Source organism: Phocoena sinus, chromosome 17 (genome assembly GCF_008692025.1).
Source record: "Phocoena sinus isolate mPhoSin1 chromosome 17, mPhoSin1.pri, whole genome shotgun sequence".
NCBI classification, from domain to species: domain Eukaryota; kingdom Metazoa; phylum Chordata; class Mammalia; order Artiodactyla; family Phocoenidae; genus Phocoena; species Phocoena sinus.
The window spans coordinates 59697573-59721004 of NC_045779.1; the positions used below are offsets into that span (position 1 = coordinate 59697573).

General features: G+C 40.0%; 2 protein-coding genes across 2 annotated transcripts in view; one reads left to right on the top strand and one right to left on the bottom strand.

Moving 5' to 3' along the window:
• Nucleotides 1-5653: 5653 nt before the first annotated feature.
• TNFRSF11B (TNF receptor superfamily member 11b) overlaps nt 5654-23432 on the bottom strand; it is a 28961-nt gene continuing 11182 nt past the window's right edge. Inside the window, exons 2-5 of the mRNA XM_032610430.1 lie at nt 15468-15837; nt 10647-10838; nt 8734-8958; nt 5654-6872 (exon numbers count right to left, since the gene is read on the bottom strand). Of these exons, the coding sequence (XP_032466321.1) occupies nt 6484-6872; nt 8734-8958; nt 10647-10838; nt 15468-15837 (1176 nt within the window). The 3' untranslated portion in view covers nt 5654-6483. The remainder of the gene's footprint in view (nt 6873-8733; nt 8959-10646; nt 10839-15467; nt 15838-23432) is intronic.
• COLEC10 (collectin subfamily member 10) overlaps nt 8777-23432 on the top strand; it is a 162318-nt gene continuing 147662 nt past the window's right edge. The window contains exons 1-2 of the mRNA XM_032610432.1: nt 8777-8903; nt 17579-17669. The gene's annotated coding sequence lies outside the window, so the exon portion shown is untranslated. The remainder of the gene's footprint in view (nt 8904-17578; nt 17670-23432) is intronic.

Consider the following 23432-nt stretch of genomic DNA (forward strand, 5'->3'; position numbering starts at 1 on the left):
GTGAAATCTGAAATTGGCCCCCATACATGGAGGGCAAGGAGAGACCAAAGAAAGAGGAAGAAAGATCACTCCAAATTGGTAGGTGGCAGGTTTAAGAAGCAAGGGAACTCATATACAAGTCTTGTCTTGGGTGACTGCAAGATGAGTAGAGCTCTGGTCCCACCCACAAGAATCTTAAAAGCTTATGCAGAGGACTTAACAGGATTTAGTCACATATTCAGTCCAGATGGTCTCAATGACACGTTGCCTTTTTAAGCCTGAGTCCTTGAAAACAGTCCCACTCTGAGAATGGTGGGCAGAGCGTATGTTCCAAGGACAGGCTGAGTGAGAAGCCTCTGATTGCCCAGGTCCAGCTCTTAGGTCAACTGGGGGTCACATCCTTTGGGCCATGTCCTCTAACACTTTTGCAGGCTCTTTCTCCATGAACCCCACTGAGCATTCTCAGAATAGATCAGAAAGAACTGTAAGATCTTGGAGGGAGGGGCAGTAGCCCTACAGGGAGAACAAGACACCTCACCCAAAAGAACAAAAGCATTAATCTGGGGAAAGGGTAGAACTGCTGGCTTTAGGATATCAGGAAGCACTCCTTGCAGCTGAGGAAAGGGAACAGGAGGGGGGAAAAATCTATTCTGGGGAGAAAGCGCAGAATTAAGTGCTGAACCCAGAACTGCAGCCAGGGGAGGGGCAGGAAAACTGAGAATGCCACACACCCCAGGGACACAGGCGTGCTCAAGGGCATTAATCAGAACGGCGGTGACTGCACTTCTCACCCCCCGACCATGAAGCTGAGAAACTCCAAATGACAACAGCAAAATACCGCTGGGTGAGGGTTGGGAGAGGAATGAGACTGTGCAAAGAGAACCAGTGTGAGGCACAACTCAACATCAACCACCTGAGAAACAAGCATCTGTAGGGATTGGAAACCTGTGATGCACTGCGTATAGCCGTAGCAGCAACGGCAGCAACAAGTCACAAAACTAGTCCAGTCGCTAACTGGATTAATGGAAAGGCTTCCTTTACAATTCTAGCAGAAGGAAAGGCATGCCCATATCCAGGTATAAAAACTATTTACCTCAGCTCCAATGACCTACCCAATATATTTGGCTGTAACAAAAAATCATGAGACAGACAAACAAGCAAGAAAAATATTAGCACATTCTCAAGTGACAGAGTAATCATCAGAAAAGACAAAGTCAGTGGTTAAGACAGTATGAAACAGGATAGTACTGGCACAGAAACAGACACGCAAACCAAAGGAGCAAAGCAGAGAGCCCAGAAATGAATTAACACTTACGTGGTCAATAAATTCAGAGGCAAGAATATACAGTGGGGAAAAGACAGCCACTTCAATGCATGGTGTTGGGAAAACTTGACAACTGCATGCAAAAGGATGAAACTGGACTATTTTCTCACACCATAGACAAAAATAAACTCAAAATGGGTTAAAGACTTAAATGTGAGACCTGAAACCACAACACTCCTAGAAGAAAACATAGGCAGTATGACCTTTGACATCAGTCTTAGCAATATTTTGGGGGATATGTATCCTCAGGCAAGGGAAACAAAAGCAAGAATAAACAAATGGGACTATGTCAAACTACAAAGTTTTTTTGCACAGCAAAAGAAACTATCAACAAAGGAAAAGGTCACCTACTGAATGGGAGAAGATGTTTGCAAATGATGTATCCGTTAGGGGGTAAATATCCCAAATATGCAAAGGACTCACACAACTCAAAGTAAAGAAAAACAAACAATCCAATTAAAAAATGGACAGAGGACCTGAATAGACATTTTCCCAAATAAGACATACAGATGCCCAACAGACACATGAAAAGATGCTCAACATCAATAATCATCAGGGAGCGCTTCCCTGGTGGCGCAGTGGTTGAGAGTCCGCCTGCCGATGCAGGGGACGCGAGTTCGTGCCCCGGTCCGGGAAGATCCCACATGCCGTGGAGCGGCTGGGCCCGTGAGCCATGGCCTCTGAGCCTGCGCATCCGGAGCCTGTGCTCCGCAATGGGAGAGGCCACAACAGTGAGAGGCCCGTGTACCGCAAAAAATAAAAATAAAAAATAATCATCAGGGAAATGCAAATCAAAACCTCAATGAGGTATCACCTCACAGCAGTCTAGCATCAACATATATACACTACTGAATGTAAAATAGTTGGCTGGTGGGAAGCAGCAACATAGCACGGGGAGATCAGCTCCGTGCTTTGCAATGACCTAGCGGGGTGGGATAGGGAGGGTGGGAGGGAGGCTTAAGAGGGAGGGGATATGGGAATATATGTATGCATATGGCTGATTCACTTTGTTGTACAACAGAAACTAACACAGTATTGTGAAGCAATTATACTCCAATAAAGATCTATTAAAATAAAAAAATAGTTGATCTAAGGAAAAAAAAACAAAAAACAACAAGTGTTGAGGATGTGGAGAAAAGGGAATCCTTGTGCACTGCTGGTGGGAATGCAAGTTGGTGCAGCCATTATGCAAAGAAGTTTGCCGGTGCCTCAAAAAATTAAAAGTAGGACTACCGTACAATTCAGCAATCCCACTTCTGGATATTTTTCTGAAGAAAACAAAAACACTAAGTTGAAAAGGTACATGTACCCATATGTTTATTGCAGCAGTGTTTACAATAGCCAAGATATGGAAGCAACCTAACTGCTATCAGTAGATGAATGGATCAAGGGGATGCGGTATATATACAGTTGAATATTATTCAGCTATAAAGAAGAATGAAATCATACCATTTGTGACAACATGGATGGACCTAGAGGATAATATTCTAAGTGAAATAAGACAGAGAAAGACAAATGGCATATGATTTCACTTATATATGTTATCTAAAAAACAAAACAAATGAGCAAACATAAAAAAACAAAAGCAGAGTCAGTCAGATACAGGGAACAAACGGGTGGTTGCCAGAGGGAGGAGGATTTGGGGAAGTATGGGGATGAATGGAATAGGTGAGGGGGATTAAGGGGTACAAATTTCCAGTTACAAAATGAATGAGTCACAGGGATGAAATGTACAGCATGGGGGATATAATCACTAATAATGTAATATCTTTGTATGGTGATAGGTGGTAACTAGACTTATCGTGGTGGTCATTTTGTAATGTATAGAAATATCAACTCACTATGTTGTACACCTGGAGCTAATATCATGTTGTAGGTCAACTATACTTCAAAACAAACTCAGAAATTCATAGGAAATGAGTTGTGGCTACCAGACTCCAGGGTGGGGGTGGGTAGAGGGAGGGGGAATTGGACGAATGTGGTCAAAAGGTGCAAACTTGCAGTTATAAAATAAATAAGTACTAGGGATGTCATGTACAACATGATTAACATAATTAACACTGCCATATATTACACATGAAAGTTGTTAAGAGCAACTCCTAAGAGTTCTCATCACAAGAAAAACTATCTTTTTCCTTTATTTTGTATCTATATGAGATGATGCATGTTCACTAAAGGTATTGTGATAATCATTTCATGATGTATAAGTCAAATCATTATGCTTTGCACCCTAAACTTATACAGTGCTGTGTGTTGATTGTATCTCAAGAAAACTAGAAGCAAAAAAAGACTGTGTGGTACTGGTGAAAAGATAGACTTACAGATAAATGGAACAGAATAGAGAGTCCAGAAATATACCCACAGAAATATAATCAACTGATTTTTGACAAAGACGCAAAGGCAATTAAAGAAGCAATGCTCGTCTTTTCAACCAATCCTATGGGAACAAGTGGATGACCATATGTAAAAAAAATAAAAAACCAAAAGAGGACTTCAATACATATCTCACATCTTATGTAAAAATTCACTCAGTTATCAAGGTTAATATCAACAGTACTTAGTCATGCTGATATCATCTGCACCTGGTATGATGTGAGAAGGGCCATTACCTATGTGATATTCTCTCTCCAAATCCATAACATCATCTGTTCACGAGAAAACAGACAGACTGAAATTGAGGCATATTTTACAAAATAGCTCACTAGGGATGTTATATATTGGCTTTTCAATGATTCTGTTAAGTCTAAAACTATTTCACAATTAAAAGTTTTGAAAAAGAGAAACTGACATGAATTTACATATTCTATTTCCCTTGGAGGGGAAGCTTGAGGCAGACTGAACCCAAAGGAGCAGCAGGTAAGCCAATCAAACTAACATTTGAAGGATTTATATCTGATACCGTTAACTACCAAACTTTTCTTAAACTTAGCTGATATATGAGGCCATTTCATTTTCTGTGCACAAGAACTTTGGTGGAAGACCTGGAACTTCTGAAGGGAACATGATGGCTGTTAGTTAACCCCTGTCCTCCGACTTAACGACTTCAGCACTTAATTTCCACAGTATTTTCCACTCCCCGTATTGCAGCCTTGGGACTGATTCTCCAGGTTTGTGCCTCTTGACTTTACCTCTGCGTTTTATTTCCCCAGATTTATGAGTTCGTGTGACATTTACCTGGATCTACCCTTCTGTCAAAGCGGCCATAATGATCTGGTTTCACAAAGGTAAGGTTGATCTGTGTTACATTCTAAATCACAGAAAAGTGAGAGAAAAGAGAAACACACACTGTGAAAGGATGGGGTGTAATGGACCCTGTTCCCAGTCATATCCCGTTCTCGGGAACTGCAGCTGATGAAGAGAGACCCTCACTAGCCATGTATTGAATATTTACACCAGTCCTCACCTAGGACAACCAGAGCCTCTCTGCTAGGAATTTGACATTTTGAACTAAAAGATACAGAAATATAAGACTAGGAGAAAGTGTAGGAACTTCTGCCATCAAGGAGCCCAGCGTTATCTTAATTCTACCGTTTCTGAGGCTTGGATACAACCTGTATTATTACCTGTAGCTGTTCTGGCAAATTACCACAAACTGGGTGGTTTAAAAGAACGGATATTAATTCTCTCATAGTCCTGGAGGGCAGGTCCAAAATCAAGATATCAGTAGGGCTGCACTCCCTACAGAGGCTCTAGGGGAGAATCTCTCTGTTCCTTTCTTCCCTAGCTTGTGGCTTATTGGCTTGTAACCACATCACTCCCATCTGTGCCTCTGTCTGCACATCGTCTTCTCTTCTGTCTTTCCCCTCTATGTGTCTCTTATAAACACACTTGCCACTGGATTTAGGGCCCACCTGGATAATCCAGGATGATTTTATCGTCTCAAGAGTCTTAATTACACATGCGAAGAAAGAGCCTTTTTCTAAATTAAGTAACGTTTACAGGTTCTGGAGATTATGACATAAACATATTTTGGGCAGGGGCACCACTCAACCAAATACACATGCTTCCAATTAACTTTTCCTTAAGTAGTGCCAGTTTCTATTACTTGAAACCCAAAGAACTTAGGTAGTTTGGTCTCTTGATGCTAGTGGCAGTAATTATAAGTTGTTTGTGCCATCTCTACACTAAGCTTGACTTCAGAAGTTCTCCAACTTTAGTGTAGTAAAAATTACTTTGGAACTTGTTAAAAATGCAGGTTTCTGCCCTCCGTTCCAGAGTTTCTCAATAAATTGGTCCAGGAATCTTCATTTTTAACAATTCCCAGATGGTCCTGATGATAAAAGAAAGGGAAAATTGTGAAAGCTCAGACCCATTCATGTCCCATTCACATACAAGCAAGAGGAAAAGCGATGAAAAATAATTTGAAAACTTTAATGATGTTGTTTATATAGTAAAAACATAAAATCTTTTAAATAAGGTACATTCAGTTTCTCAGAGCATCTAATATTCAGATAATTTATATTTCATACACTTTCCAACATTAAACAATTGACTAAATAATGCATTTTCTATAAAATGATAATTCAGTTTACACAGGTAAAAGTATATTACAAAAATACTCTACACAGGAAGAATGGCAGTACCTATTAGGAAATGTTACAAATATTCTGTTAAAAAATATATTTTATCTCTTTCATTTGTCATAATAATAAACAGAATATATATTTTTTTCTTTCTAAAATTAAGTCTTACACAGTTTCCCTTCAGGATGGTAATATGTACAAACCTTATATCTGAATGGATATAAATAGCAAATACTATAATAGTGTTACAGATATATTAGTAACTTTTACAGAAAAAAATGGCTTTCTAATAAAAGCCTCTAGTACAGCTGAATTCTCAAAGCTATTTGAGTTAGACATTCTCATGTTTAGTAAGGCACAATGGAGTCTAGTTTCTTATTTCCAGTTGAATTACTGCAAGCAGTAACAAGAAAAAATATAGTCAGTAGATATTGGACCAAATCTGTTAGTTGGATAAATTATTTGGGATTGATTAAACTTTGGGGGGAGATGTGAGTTCTTTCTCCACACCATAGTTTCTTTTCAGGCCCTGTGGCCAAATCTAGTCCTTGGTGATGAGAAAGAAATCATTGTACCCTCCTCAAGCGCCTGAGAAACAGTTTACTTATTTATTGGGTCTGGTCCATGGTGAGGAAACAGCTCAATGACCATTTCCGGTTATAAGCAGCTTATCTTTAATGATTGGACCTGGTTCCCTATCATTTCTAAAAATAGCTTCTGATATAATCTGTACATGGTGAAGCTGTGAAGGAACCTGATGGTCTTCTTCAGACTCTGAGTGACAGTTTTGGGGAAGTGGTATGTCTTCAAGTGCTTTAGGGCATGCATCAGGCCCTTGCGGGTGTCTTGGTCATCATTTTTTATTCGCCAGAGGCTGAGAAGCTTCAGGATTTGATCACTTGATTTGCACGTCTTCATTGTTTTCTCAATGTCTTCTGTCGTCACTTTCTTCCCCGGCAAGCTTTCCATCAGCCTTAGAAGCTGCTCGAAGGTGAGGTTCATGTGCCCTATGTGCCTCTGCACGCTCTTTTCACAGAGTTCGATATCTGCATAAAGCAAAAGCCCAGAGACGTTCACGTAATCCACCCAAAGCCACCGTAAAACTTCCCTGAGGCAAAAGGAGGTTCCCCAGAATTTCATAACTTTAAGGATAACCTCCTCCTTTCCTTTTGGGAGGGCTTAAGTAATGCTGGTTATTTCTGAGAATTGAGTTAAATAGTATCTTGTGTTACACTAGGATAATATGCTTCCTATATTCTAGGCATCCAACACAGCTTTGTGAAAAGCCCAAATTTGGAAAATAACAGTGGGAAACTACAGACACACCGTTTTCTAAGAAAATTTGGAGAAATTAAAAGTGTAACCTTTTAGGAAAAACACAAAGTTAGCTATTTTATAATACAAACTTTCATTAACTGATACCCAATATATGTGCTATTTGAAGAATTAGGTCCTTCAAACGGTCTTTAATAAATAGCACCAGGAGATCGTCAGCACAAAGGAGGAGCCGTGAAAACCCAATAATATGAGGCCAAAGAACAGTAGGATACACATGGCCTGGAGAATATTTCAGTAATGAGCTAGGACATAAACATAAGAGGCAATAAATAATGTTTCTATTGATGACATGAGTCATTTATTATCTGTGGGCCCGAAGGCAAGTCTGTTCATCTTTCTGGGCTGAAATGTCCTCATTTATAAAATAGGAAGTTGGGTCCCTTCCAATTCTAACAGTCTCTGATTCTCTCCTTCCCTCTCTTTTTGCTTCAGGGCTAATTATACTTTCAAAGAATACATTTTGTTTGCCAAAAACAGGAGACAAGTTTACTCTTTGCACAAGTGAAACCATTCAACCATTAAAGCTGTTAGTCGCCTAAAATCTGTTGCCTCAGTTTCAGATGTTTGAGGCTTTAAGGTTGTGTAGGACTCCTCAGTCATTTAACTACATGTGAAGAGCAGAATGGATTTCTCCTTGACACTGTCTGCATTATGAAAACGCTCCCTCATTTTTTCTGCCATGTCCTCCCAATGCTAATTAAAGTCAGAACTTTTTCTACTGTGTATCCTAAAGCTTATAGTCCACACTGGATGAAACTTACTTCCTTTTCCCCTCCGATTGTGTCCCATCATAACACACAAACACACACACACACACACACACACACACACACACACAGTTTCTAAAGGAGATTCTCCAAGAAACTCAAACACTTTACAGACCTTATCTCATTAATCCTCACAACACATGCTATTAAAATGGTAATCTTAAAATAGGCTGTGTTCAGATGCAGAGAACAAACGTATGGACACCAAGGGGGGAAAGTGGCAGGTGGTGGTGGTGGGATGAATTGGGAGATTGGCATTGACATGTATACACTAATATGTATAAAATAGATCAATAAGTAAATAAATTTTTTAAAATAAAAGTAAAATAAAATAGGCTGTGTTGTGAGGATTAATGAGAGGATACCTGTAAGACACTTAGAGGCTCTCTGGAGAGAATTACCACGTAAATCCAACATAGTTTCCTGGTAGAAATGCAAAGTAAGATCTAAAGTGGTTAAAGAACTTCTAGATAGGCCAGAAGGGATGCTCCTAAAACTGCTAAGGGGATCCAGAGTCAGATTTCCTGAGGTCTAGTCCCACATTTGAAATGTATTATCTCTCCCTTTAGAGAGACACTTGAAAAAGAAATTGGGGAGTAGAGGAGGTGAGAACCAAACCTCACATGACTGCTCTAGGAATAGCATATCCACTATCACTTGATGAATACGTTTTCAGTCCAACAGTAATTCCCAAAGGGAAACATCATCCACACAACTAAACAGGTACATAGTCCTGTTTCTGTTGTAGGACCGACAGGCGTTCTGATTTCTGATCGAGTTGTTTAATTTCAGGTTCCCATACCTTGGATGATCTTCTTGACCATATCTTGGTCTTTGTTTTGATGCTTCCATAACTTCAGCAGCTGGAAAGTCTGTTCTCGTGAGCTGTGTCGTCGTTTTATCCGATCTATGCTCTCTGCGTTCACTTTGGTGCCAGGCAAATTGTCTACCAGGACACTGAGCCAGTTCGGGGTAAGCTTTGTAGGAACAGCAAACCTAAAGAATGACTCCTCACACAGGGTCATGTCTAAAGGAAGGTGGGAGAACCAAGAAGATTTACTCAATAATTGGATTCTTGGATGTCTAAGGGACAAAAATAATAATAATAATAGTAATAATAAAAACCAACACAGTTGAGTTTTCCAGGATATTGCATGCTAAAATGAGAAGTTTGAATAAAATCAATCTTCTGTTGCCTGGTCTTAGTGGCAGATCACCAATCCAACTGGGTTCATGTCCTTTCTAATGTTCTTTTAGAGCATTTTGTGGGGGGAGAGTTTAACAAACGTCTAATAAGAATGTATTACTGCTATAAATAACTTACAGCAAAAATTCTATATATATAGATAGCATAATGTGTATATATATGTTAATATATACATGAACATATTTTAATGTAACTGTGAAATATTTTGTTAAAGCTTTAGCTGGTGTCTACAGGTTACTTCAAGATCAGTGTCAAATCACTGTCTTTAAGGGAGCTTGAAAAGTAATCTGAAATAGTGTATTATTTTCTGCACAGACACATAGTTTACCTTTGGGAACAAGGATGGATACAGATGTATAAGCGTACATTAAGTGGGAAAATAATCAAACACAAAAACATGTCATTTAGAAAAGAAGTGCAATGGCCTGAGTGTCTGGGTAGGGTTGGTATATCCCAGGGATTAATAGTTTGTTTTTGGATTCATTAGGTCTGGGTTTGAATCCTGACTCTGCCATTCAAGTTCATACATTAACTTGAACAAACTTTACAGTATTTTTATAAAGATTGAAGCCCATATAGCAAAAGTGTCTGGCATATAGTAAGTGCTCAAAGAATGATAGAAATAAAAGTATAAATGAATTAAAGAGGATGTTAGAGGTCACTCTTCTTCTATCCCTTCCCTCGTTCCATTATTTAATAAGAAAGCAGAAAAGCTGAATGACTTATCTAAGATTTTTACAACACAGTGAAAGAATGTTGGAACTGGGTTTGAATCTTCAATCTCCCAACCCACATTCCTATGTTTTATATACTTCTATGTCACACAAAAAGATGTTTGGGGAGAGTCAAGCTGATTAAATGCTAAAAGGTCAATCCTCCTTGGTGTGACGAGTCCTTGGTAGAAGGTCTGAGGTTAGTGTGGTGGTAGGAGTGACAAGGTGAGGACAGTAACCTGATTAGTACCATCACCAACATGAGGTACATTCAGGTAACTTGAGCTTGGAGCTACTGACCTTTCCTGAATAAAGAGTTTAAGACAAGTACAGGAACTTAGAACTTCCATGCAACAGATGCAGTAATACCATAGGTAACAAAGCCAGTATTGCATTTCTAATTTGTCATCTATGTATGTCACTATGCTTCTTTGTTGCCAATTTATACTTTGGCTAATAATACAGATATTCTTAAAAGTGATAAAAATGCATAGCTTAAAAAATTCTGCAATTTGGACTCTGATCATCGAACCTTAAACAAAATCTTTACACCACCCCGTTCTCCGTGGGTAACATTTGATTCAAGTGTGAAAGTCAGGGTTTGGAGCATGATTGTGAGAAGATGGGGACTTTTTGAAAGATTTTGAGTTGTGGCTTTAGCGATGAGGCACAGGGAATAGTCTTAGTTGGTTAAAATTCAAGAAGGGGAAAATACAAGTTTGACTAAGAAGGACTGGAGGGTCTTGTATTCAACTCAGAGGTGGTACAAAGACTGATATTTTGAAACATAATTACCTATTCCACACTTGTGAGTCGGTTCACCGTTTCCAGAACATACATTGTCATGTGTTGCATTTCCTTTCTTAGTTAGAAGGAGCCCAAGTGCACTGCAGTTTGTGTGCTTTCTACAGGGTGCTTTAGATGACGTCTCATTGGAGAAGAACCCATCTGGACAACTTTCGCAAACTGTATTTCGCTCCGGGGTTCCTACAGAAAATACCAAGCCATTTAGCACATTCTTCTCAAATACTTTCGCAGCAGATACCATCTTTTTTTTTTTTTACATCTTTATTGGAGTATAATTGCTTTACAGTGGTGTGTTAGTTTCTGCTTTATAACAAAGTGAATCAGTTATACATATGCATATGTTCCCATATCTCTTCCCTCTTGCCTCTCCCTCCCTCCCACCCTCCCTATCCCACCCCTTCAGGTGGTCACAAAGCACCGAGCTGATCTCCCTGTGCTATGCGGCTGCTTCCCACTAGCTATCTATTTTACGTTTGGTAGTGTATATATGTCCATGCCTCTCTCTCACTTTGTCACAGCTTACCCTTCCCCCTCCCCATATCCTCAAGTCCATTCTCTAGTAGGTCTGTGTCTTTATTCCTGTCTTACCCCTAGGTTCTTCAATGACATTTTTTTTTTTCTTAAATTCCATATGTTTGGATAAGCCTTTTCACTTGGTTTTTACTGCTACTATTATATTGCACAAAACTTGAGGCATTTTCATTTTTCACTTCATTAGACAGAACAAAACTTCTAGAGTTAGCCCCTTAGGCAGTCTCCCCTACTTGTAATACAAACACAAATGTGTTTTGTTGTTACCTACAAGCACAAAATTGGGGAGGAAAGAAAAGAAGGGTATGATGTTCAATTAGTCCTGCCTGTGCTAAACTGTCAGTAAGATCTTTTTGTCAACCATAGTCTCCACACAATTATTCCTGGGAAATCATGAAGGTAACTGCTGTGTAACTGCTGTAATATCATTCTTTGAAATCAGTACCCATGGAATGCTGCATCGTTAAATTCCAATCAGTTCCTACTGAAGTTCCTTCTTTCCTGAATCCTAATCGTGAAGCAACTCATAAGTATGCTAACCTTGAGAAGTAAAAATTTACAACATTATAATAAACTTTTGAACGTGGCAATAAAGTTGACCATAGACTCAAAAGCGTAAACCTACAATTGCATAGTAAATGGAAGATGATATACCATTTGCTTAAACTGTTGAGTCTGAAAAGAGCACAGTCGTTAAAATTCAGGGAAGGGTGACTGTAAGGGCATTTTATTTCATGGTGGAGAGACACTTGATAAATTTGGGTAAATCATTGGCAGGAAAACTTGAACCAGTCAACAACTAAAGATGCTATTAAAAATAAATATCTTCAAACCCTTGACTCTATGCCTGGGTAGATCATACATTACAGTGTACTTGCATATGAAAATACCTCCATCTAGTGTAAGCTAGTTGAACAGATTTAGACTTTAATATTCAAATGTAGCTTTTACAGGCCAATTCTGGCTGACACAAGATACCAAATACTAAAGGGACAAAGGAAAGCTACAGAAAGTTAATAAATTTCATTTGTTAAAATTTTCAACCTCCCATCTCATTGTATCCTTTTCCAAAACCAGAAAAAAAGAGTACAATGGATCGGTTTTAGTTTCAACTCTGGCTTCTTTCTTTTCTAAAGGGATTGATGATGCATTGGCCAATAAAAATGACAGACGGTTGGCAGAAAAAAAAGAGAAGGGGGAACCATGCATGAAACCTTCACATGTTAAATGCCATTTGCAGGGTTGCAGTGACATCATCTTAGGAACCACTTTACAAAGAGGTCTATTTTTTTAAGTACTTTCTTGCTACACTCCTCTCCTTAAATGGGATCCAACTTGATACCAAATTATCCAATATCGTAAGCAGAGGTATTTGGACAGAGATTCCATGGTATTATTTCATTGCTACTATTCTGGGGATAAATGGTCTTGGACATCTGGATCCAAGTCTCCCTTTGCCAACTGCACAAAGAAGAATCTTGTCATTCTTCACATACATGTTGATGGCTTGGATGTTCTCATGTGTCCCAATGAGAAAATCATAGGTACAAGACATTCTTTCAGGTAATTTAGCCTTTAAAGTTCTCTACCAAGAGGAATCCAAGAGTTATAGAAGGAAAGTTTTTTTAATGTATTTGGAGGCTTTATGTAATGACCTTTCTGAAAACGACTCGCCTCTTTTATGACTGATAGAACTTCTTATAAAAAGATGTATCCATCTCAGTAAATGATTTTGCCTTATTAATATCAACAGAAACATACAAAGTACACTCTGGCAGGCAAAATGTGAAATAGAATGGCGAGAGGAGTTGTGCTTTTCAGTGGAGAATTCACCATGCTAGCCATAAGCAATTACATAAGAATTACAGGACTAACAGGATGAAGTACAGTTGATCCTTGAACAGTGGTGGGTTAGGGGCACCAACAGTCGGCACAGTCGAAAATCCCATTATAACTTTATAGTCAGCCCTCTGTAGCGGGGTTCTGCATTCACAGATTCAAGCAACTGTGATCATGTCGTACTGTAGTATTTACTATTGAAAAAAAATGTGCATACAAGTCGACCTGCGTAGTTCAAACCCATGTTTTCAAGGGTCAGTGTAAAATATGGAGAGGAGAAGACAATCTGGCTTCAAAACAACAACCACGGGCTTCCCTGGTGGCACAGTGGTTGGGAGTCCGCCTGCCGATGCAGGGGACACGGGTTCGTGCCCCAGTCCAGGAAGATCCCACATGCCACGGAGCGGCTGGGCCCGTGAGCCTTGGCCGCTGAGCCTGCGCGTCCGGAGCCTGTGCTCCACAACGGGAGAGGCCACAACAGTGAGAGGCCCGCGTACCGCAAAAAAAAAAAAAAACGAAGAATGATTATTAAATACGTTTTAGAATAATACTACAGAATCTTGTCTTTGGACTGGAAACCTCATATCTTCCATGAGGAACTCCTTTGTAGGTTTCTAGGGAGGGAGCAGTAAGTAAATGAATAAACGCAGTCTTCTGGCTGCCTGCTTACTTCGTTCTACAAACAAATTTTCATGCTTATGTGAGAAAAATCCTTACTACTTCCATTATTTTTCAAAACTTTCTAGTTTCCAAGCTGCATAGCCCCTGCTTAATTAATTTCCCTACATATATAAATTACTGAATTGAATTCAATGGATCTGTTTCTGTTGGATGGGCTTCCCCCTCTACATCTTGGCTTAGCTTTTGAGTCCCAAAGTATCATCCAATAAAAGCTAAGAAGTGTCACCAATTTCTTCCTCAGATACTCATACTAGAGGCATTTTAAGGAACTGTCATGCAATTTGCACCTTCTATGATTAATTTTATAAAATTCACAACTTAGGCAACTTAGTAGTTCAATTTTTTTTTTTTTTTTTTTTTTGTGGTACGCGGGCCTCTCACTGTTGTGGCCTCTCCCATTGCGGAGCACAGCCTCCGGACGCGCAGGCTCAGCCGCCACGTCTTACGGGCCCAGCTGCTCCGCAGCATGTGGGATCTTCCCAGACCAGGGCACGAACCCGTGTCCCCTGCATCGGCAGGCGGGCCCTCAACCACTGCGCCACCAGGGAAGCCCAGTAGTTCAATATTTGAATATGTTTCCTTTGTAGGCCTTTAAACCTAAAATGTTTATAATCATTTAGAATCTATATTACAACTTCTTAAAGTCAAAATAGTTACAAATAATTAGCATCCTCAAAACCAATGACTGTCAACCAGGGGTGATTTTGCCATCCAGGGGACATTTGGCAATGTCTGGGACATTTTTGGTTGTCACAACTGGGGGAGGAGTGCTATTAGCATCTAGTGGCTAAAGACCAGGGATACTGCTAAACATTCTACAATGTACCAGACAGCTGCCCACAAAAAGAATTATCCAGCCCCCAAACGTTAGTAGAGCTGAGGTTGAGAAACACTGCTTCAGACTGTGTCATTGGAATCTATACGGATTACTGCTTCCTCCAGAAAAGTAGGTGAATACTCTTACTTTTCCCAGGCCAGGAGAGCATGCAGACTATACCGAAGCTTCGTGAATGTAGCAAAAAAACAAAAAAAAGTGGGTTACAACTTTAGAAAGTTCAGTGTACACTGGCCTTAACCTATGCTATTCAAAATGCAAAAAGAGAAAGTACTTTGTTTGTAGACAAGTACTTACTCTTGGCTTGACAGTCTGCTTTGTCTAAGGCAAAGGATAAGCTCATTGAAGAGATGCTGCTACCATCTTTATCCTCCCAGACACTCAACTGCCATGCCAAAGGAAGAACTAGCTTCATTTTTAATAATGAACTGCATTTCCCCTAGCCATTCTCATTTGTTACATAATTAATTATAACTACTCATTGTTAGCACGCCAGAGCCTCATTAATATCAGCATAATTACTCTCTTGGTATCAGTTAACATTTTTAATATTTGTCAGGAAGCACTGCAGTTTGAAGCTCTCCATGCTGAAGTGAAACACAGAGGCATAGCTCAGCTATAAACAGTGCAACTCGGAGTGTGTCCCTTTAAGAAACAGCAGTCAATCATGCATCTCATTAGGGAGTGATTTGCTGCATTTGAGATTTGTAACTAAATTGCCCCTTAGTGGCAAAGTGTTCCTCTGAGGAATGGTTCTTTGGCAGCCATCCAGACACATAGTACATACCTAGCAGGTTCCATTACCTTTGCAATTTGCTGTCCTGTAATGTCACCAGGACAAACATGTCCCCTTAACCTTTCCCTACTGCCTGACTTTGTGTGATGCTAATGAATTCCGTGGCACGTTGGAAGCGGATGCATACCAGCGTGTAGCACTCCAAATCCAGAGGGACAGCTCTTATGTTTCAAGCAGAACTCCAGCTCCAGGTAGCGCCCCTCCTCGCATTGGCACACGCGGTTATGGGTGCGATTGCACTCCTGCTTGACGTACTGCAGTTCCTTGCACACTGGGCTGCAGTACAGACACTCGTCGCTGGTGTGCCAGCTGTCTGTGTAGTAGTGGTCAGGACAAGGGGCACACAGGGTCTTCCGCCTCGCTGTGCAGTGCTGTTTTAGGGAGGTGCCCGGAGGACATTTATCACACATCAGCTGACGAGAGGTTTCAGGGTCATAATGAAGGTACTTTGGAGGAAAGGTTTCCTGGGTGGTCCATTTAATGGAGATGTCCAGGAACTAGAAGAAGAAAGGGAAATCGTGGCATGTTAGCATGGAAATGGGGTGGTTCTTCTGTGCAAAAACATCATTAACCTCAAAGAGTCCTTTAATACCTGAAGCCTCATGCCCTTCCTGCCTACTGAGCTACAACCACAGAAAGTGAGTTCAGAAGCATAATTCTTGCCTCTAAGTAGCTTAATCTCAAAGACCAAGATGGCAATAGCAGCAAAACATATTAAGTAAATGTAGCTCATAGATGGCTGGAGTGGAAAGCTCATCAGAATAGAAATGATTACACTTAGATGCACCGCTAAATAACCCATGTGCCCTGAGTGACACTTTACCTCCCTGGGCTTCAGGGTTATCACTAGATTAGTGAGTTGGGTGAACTAGTGGTTCTCAGAACAGCTATACCAGAATCACCTAGACACCTTGATAACATGTAGATTCCTGACATTTATATCCCTAAACATTCTGATTCCACAGATGTGAAGTTGTGGCTGGGGACTGAAAAATCTACTGCTGTGATTCCCATGTGTGGAGCCCATACTCAATAAATATAATTTATTCACTTGACGATAGTTGTATCCCAGGCTCTGTTCTGGGCAATTGGGATACAGTAGTGAATAAAATAGTCAATAAACTCTGTCTATGGAGTTTACCATCCAACTGGGGGAGTAAGAAAATAAATAACAAATTACACATAAATTATACAATAGAAAATAAGTGTTGTAAAAAATGATCAAGTAAAAAAATTGGAAATATGGAGGGGAAGGTAGAGAGACAACAGACTTTAAATGTGGTGGTCACAGTAGCATATTTAGGACGAGATGATATTTTTCTTTTAGTTTCCCGTTCTAAGATGTAATGATTCCAAACATATGGTAAAGTAAGCAGTTGGTGATTACAGTCACTCTGATCATTCATTCACTCATGCAACAGATGTGTACTGCACGCCTACCAGAAATATACCAGAAATACGCTGGTGAGTGAGATGTGATCTTGGGACTTCCCTGGAGGCGCAGTGGTTAAGAATCCGCCTGCCAAAGCAGGGGACATGGGTTTGATCCCTGGTCCGGGAAGATCCCACGTGCCACAGAGAAATTAAGCCCGTGAGCCACAACTACTGAGCCCACACGCCCCAACTACTGAAGCCCGCGGGCCTAGAGCCCGTGCTCCACAACAAGAGAAGCCACTGCGATGAGAAGCCCGCACACCGCAACGAAGATCCAATGCAGCCAAAAAGAAAAAATAAATGATAAAAGATATGATCTTTGTCTCTGTGCAGCTGGTAATCTACTGGCAGATTCCTAGAATTTTAAGACATATTTCCTCCATAACATCATATGGTGCAGTCTTGAATCTCACAGGTGAATGATGTCTAGAAAATGAAATGACCACCTCTCTTAAGGTTAATTGGGAAAAACTTCAGGGAGTAGGCAGGGTTTCAGAAGTTTCCGTCCATAATGGCCGAAGAGCTGTGTGCGTGGGAGAAAGAAGATTTTGCAGGCAAGAGTACTGCTTGGGAAGGCAGCGCCACATGGGCATTCTGTCTTGTAGTCTAGATCTCAGAAGGTCTTCAAGGGAACACTGAAGTAGTTCTTCACACTAATTAGAAGAAAAAGTGTTGTTTGTGTGTAGGGGTGGTTTGTTTGGGTTTTATTGTTTGTTTCTGGTACAGAGATCAACACCGACTGTTCTCGGGCTTTGGGAAGGTGGCAGGCCAACAATAATTTTTTCCAAACTCTCTTCTTTGCAGAACTCAGGAAATCTCACAGAAACCCATTGACCTAGAAAAAGTGTGCCAAGCTAGGGAAACAGGACTCCCTTTTGAAAGAGGAATAACAAAGGTAAAGAAAGGCCTTTTTCATACGCATTTGGGCATTTTAATAAGTAATTCTATTCACTTCTTATTGGGACATGACAAGGGTCAGGGATGTCTGGACCTAATATGAGCTGGTAAACCAGATTGAAAGAATAAAAGATCTCACCTAGGGCCATGGACTTTTTAACTGAGAGCAATTTTCAGAGTGCTGTGATGTAAGGGACTCCTAACCAACAATAAGTAAAATAGAGTGCAAAACCAGGGCTGCTTCGGTAGTATTTTCAGGACGCTCTCATGACCCGAGGGTTTTGGGGTAAAGTATGTTCTTGAATTTCCCTGGGGTTTTCTATTGGCTCAGATAAACTGGGTCAACATTAGGAGAAAGAAGTGGACCGGTAACGAGTGAAAGCTCTGTGGTTTGGTCTGGATTTGTCAGAAATAGATGGAATCTGTTCGTTCAACACGTATCTATTGAACATCTACCGTGTACCAGGCATTGTAGAAGATCTTAGCATATGGTGGCACACGAAACAAAGATGCTCTTCAAACTGCCCACAGTCTAGTGAGGAGGCAGAGAACATAGAAGGAAAGAATAAATAACTACAAATAACGATCAATGTTTGGAAGGAAATGAAGCAAGATGAACTGACTTTGTTGCTTCTGGGTCATTCGAATCATATTGTGCTGTATTTTTCAGGGCCCCTGTGTGGGCTTGGCTCAAATATTTCTAAAATATTCAACGCTAGGGAATGAAGTTTTCCTGATGCAACTCACAAAGCCACAGGAAAGCAATGAAAAATGTTTTTTTTCTCTTGATGGTCACTTCAATTTCCAGAAAAGCCGCTTTTGAGGGTTCTCTTCTTTCAAGAAGCTCAGCTCAGAGGTCCATAGGGATGTGCCTTTGTCCTGCTTGCTGCTGCTGGTAGGGCTAGCAGTCCTGAGACTTCCCCCCACCTGACTTCCCATCACGCCCCCTTCCTCACACCAACATGGCTCATTTACTCATCAGCGGACCCTTTCCTCTCTTACCAAGAAGTGACAAGGATGAGATGGGAAAACCCCACAGATGGTGCTCACTACAAGCAGCCCCACAAATACAAGACCTGACCAAGAATACTGATGCAATTTGTATTTTTCTAGGCAATTGGACATGACATGGTTGGTTTCCTGAAACCATGCTTAGGAAATTAGTTGCCATCTCTTCAAAATACAGGGAAGCTTAGGTGAAACGAATCCACAGAGAAAAAATAAATAAATCAGGTTGACTTAAGGATTAGAGAGCAGTTATAATGGTGAAGGTCATTTCTCCTCGGCTACCGCATGGAATGATCGTATATATATTTTTAAAAATCGGAAAGCCGTTAGGAACTGCAGACTTGTTTTCAGCAAGTTCCATTGGGCCTCTGTGTTTTATTTGAAAATTTTCCACTTTGGTAAAATGACAGAACTCTGTGTGGCCCATATTGGATACTGAGTCTCCCTATCTGGTTAGCCCCAATTCCTGCACCGAATTTCTGGAACCAGTTACTGGACAGAGGATGGGCAAAGTTAATAAAGCTCTTCATCTCAGTCCTCTCTCTCACTTTCTTCTGCCTTTCCTAGAAAAGCAATGAGGAAGAAGCCAAAGGAGGACAGACCATCTTAACACTGGCTCTATCTCCTTTGCCAGCTGATAATATTTAAAGTCTAAGAAGAGTTCAAAAATAAATGTTTCTGTGCAGTGCATGACATAACCACTGATGAATATCTGCAGAGGCTGGGACACGTACATAGGTGTCTATGCAGAAGCATAAAGTGCTGCCTGTAAAAGAGGCCAGTCTGCTTTGGGTTGTGCTTGATTTTTAAAGAAAAATTAAATGGAATTTTCTCTCCATTTTTTCTTTCTTCCTCTCCCCATTCCCTACCCATCCGTCCTCTGGTGTAGACCCCTAATCCTTGAAGGGAATCCAGAAGTCCTCTAATCTAGTGCCTCCCACCAGTCCAGGAATCCTTCCTGAAGTCCCCCATGTCTCTTTTCTTGAAAGGACAGTTCAGGCTCCATCTACAGTAGCTTTGTCCCTCTCTTCACCTTCCATTTTTCTTTCATGTTGGACTGTGTTAAAGAATGTTCTCTTTCAAACCCAACCATCTTTCCTCATCTGTCAAATACTAGCAGGTGATGGTAGTGGGTGAAGGTGATGGGTGGGCTGAATTAGTTGTTCTCTGAAGCATTTTCTGGCTCTACCATTTTTCTTTCTATCACTGTAATACTGACAGAGTTTAAGTAGCCAAGGAACTTGGAAACAAATGTTTTGCTCTAACCCCCCTCCTACTTCTTGTTCCACTCTTTTATTTGTAAAACCCCTTTTGACAATACTTTGCTCTACTGTGCTTTGATTTTTTTGTGCTTCACAGCACAATATATGTGTTTTTTACAACTGAACATTTGTGGCAACCCTGTGTTGAGCATCCATTGGTGCCATTTTTCCAGCAGCACTTGCTCACTTTGTGTCTCTGTGTCACATTTTGGTAATGCTTGCAATGTTTCAAACTTTTTCATGACCATTCTATTTGCTGTGGTAACGTGTGATCAGTGATCTTTTTCTTTTTCCCCTGGCCGTGCCACGTGGCATGTGAGATTGTAGTTCCCCAACCAGGGATGGAACTCGTGCCCCTGCAGTGCAGGCACAGAGTCTTAACTACTGGACTGCCAGGGACTTCCCTGTGATCAGTGATCTTTCATGTTATTATTGCAAAAAGATTATGACCTACCGAAGGCTCAGATGACAGCATTGTTTGACGATAAAGTACTTTTTAATTAGGGTATATACATTGTTTTGTAGACATAATGCCATTGCACACTTAACAGGCTACAGTATAGTGTAAACATAACTTTTATATGCACTGGGAAACCAAAAGATTCATGTGATGTGCTTTATTGTGATATTCCTTTGATTGTGGTGGTCTGGAATCGAATCCACGATATCTCCAAGCTATGCCTATACTGCAGAACTCTCTTATCAACCTCCAGTTTTCAGATTCACCCATGCCTTCCATTCCCTCTGTAAAACCAAGGGCTGCCCCAGCTCGCCGGATTCTTAGCCATGCCTTCTCCTTGAGCATTCCAACTCCCATTTGCTCTCTTAAAAAAGTCAGCGGTATGTTTGCTGCTGACTCTGTTGATGCTCGTTGTATGTATGTGTCTATATATGCTGTAGTTGTAACTATAGTTGGGAGACTCAAATATTATGTAAACCAGTAAACATGGGTGTGAAAAAATTATTTTTCTATGAAAAGTAAATTGAACGCTTGGGGGATGACTTGATAAAGTTGAGGCATGGAAAAACAAAACAACAACAACAAAGCCCTGCCACAGAATCTGAGGTAGCTGAGACAACTGCAGAAACAAAATGGGGAAGACATCCAGAAGGATTATATAATCAATTTATTTCAAAAATGTCTTTAAGTTCCAAAACTGAAATGGATGGGCAATACATTTTAGATAAGGGTTTTGTAAGAAAGACAGCATGGGACTCCAGGTAGCCAACACAGATTCTAAGAAAGGCCTTGACTATATCTCAAAATACAGGTGAATGAATGTTTATTTAAATGTTTTAAGTCAAAATAAAATATTTAAGATATAGGTATGTAATTTTTATTATTAAATGCTTTAACTGATCTTTCAATTAATCACATAACTCTTAGTCCCAAACATAAAATTTCTAACAAAATTCCCCATATTTAGGAGTTATATGGTAGTGGAAAGAAAAATGGGCAATATGAAGGTAGAATTCTGTTTTGTCTATTCCATTCCAACAAACACACATTAAATCTCTGTGCCAGGTGGTGAACTAAAAAGTAATCTTTATAACACATTGGTTGGTACCTACTTTATGATGTTTTACCATTATCGTCATTAAGTTTCTACAAGCTACAAAATGAGTCTTAGAATGACCAACCATCCCAGGTCACAGTGATTGGTAGAGGCAGAATTAAAACCCAGAGCATGTGACATAGAATACTATTGTTTGGCCATATCCCTTAACATTTACTAAATGCTCTAACTTATGCTGTAGCCTTCATGCATAGTCCAAAAGTAAGCCCTAAAATGCTAACTTTCCATTCAGATTCGAGAGCATAGCATTAGGAGATCACGAAAGTGAGGAGATCAACCAAAGCCTTTCCAAAGTCTAGATGAACTGATGATTTTTCTTTCTTTGTGCTAAGACTAGCTCTTGTCCAAAGTTACTGAGATGGAAATTTCTTAGATGACAAGTGATTTCACTACAGCAGGCTACCAGTATGTGCTTCTCCTTAAAGGATACAAGAATACACTTCCTCGAGCAAATTTATTTTTGCATGATGCAATGCAGCCAGTCGCATACCACTGGGCTTGCTCTCTCTGGTATACAGAACCATGAGTGACCCGGTGGGTTTCCGTTTATGGAAAATTCATTAAAAGGAGCCCACACAAAGCTTGAAATAACTACTTGGTTTGGGAGTTCCTTTTGTGATCCCTCGTCATGATCTTTGCCACAGAAAACTATTTGAGGACTCTCCAGAGTTAGCTAAACTTCTGGTCAGTTTGGAAACCATAGTATTTTACAGTTCATCTTAGCCAAGAAAGGAAACATTCAGGATATATATCATGGTGAGTTTCCTAAAGATCTCTTGTAGTATAAACTATAAAGCTTATTTTTTAAAAAAAAAAACACCTCTTTTCCTATGAAGGTTAGTTTACTTGACTTTCTATAGTCTTATAGTGTAGTAACTTCTCTCCTATTTCCTGCATTCCTTAAATAATTTATTTATTCATTCATTCAGTGAACACTTATTGAAACAATTACTATGCTCTGGAAATATTGCTAAACAATGGGGTTGAATAAGTTAATGTTCCTGTTTGCTAGAACATTCATCCAAAAGCCTAGGCTGATGTAAAATACTCATAAATCACTGCAAAACAATTGGAGGTAAAACAGGCGAAAAAGAGGATCAAGAAAAGGCTCAATAGAGAAACAGGTCAGAAATGAGGAGAAGCTGAAGTTAGACAGTGGTAAGGAGGAGAGGAAGGGATAGGTATGATATATTAGCTGATTGCATGGGGAGGGAGGTACTAGAAATAGCAAATAGAGAACATGCCCATGAATTCTGACTACTAGCTATGTGGTGTTGCCATTAATTACCAACAGCAGGAGGAGGAAACAGTTATGGAGGAAGACAATGAATTTAGTTTTGGATCTTCCAACTGTGAGACTCAAGTGATGATGTCGAGTAGACACTTAACTACGTGTATTGGGTATTCAGGATAGAAACGCAGCTAAAGACACAGATTTCAGGGTTATGAACACGTAAATGGCTCTAGAAACAGAGAATAGGATGGCATTACTCAAGGATATTGTACAGAAGCAAAAAAAGATTAAAATGTTTACCTTTGGAATCTATAGACATTTGCAAGATGGGATGAAAAAGAGGGGAAAAAAAGTAGGGATATCACAGAAAGTTTCAAGAAGAATGCTAAATGGGTAATGTATAAGAATATCTAAAAAGCGTACAGCTTTTAGATCCATTAGATTGATGTGAATTTACAGGAGCACTTTTAGCTGGAAACCTGCATGCCAGGGTTCCAAGCTCAGTTCGACCACCAGCTTAATAACCCTTGGCCATTATCTTACCTCTAAAATGAGAATAATCCTTATTTTATCTATCCCTATACAATTGTTTTAAAATTAGTAAAGGGACACAAATAAACTTGGTAAAGAATAAGATTCCAGACAAGAATGAGTCATTATTACATATGCTAATTACATAG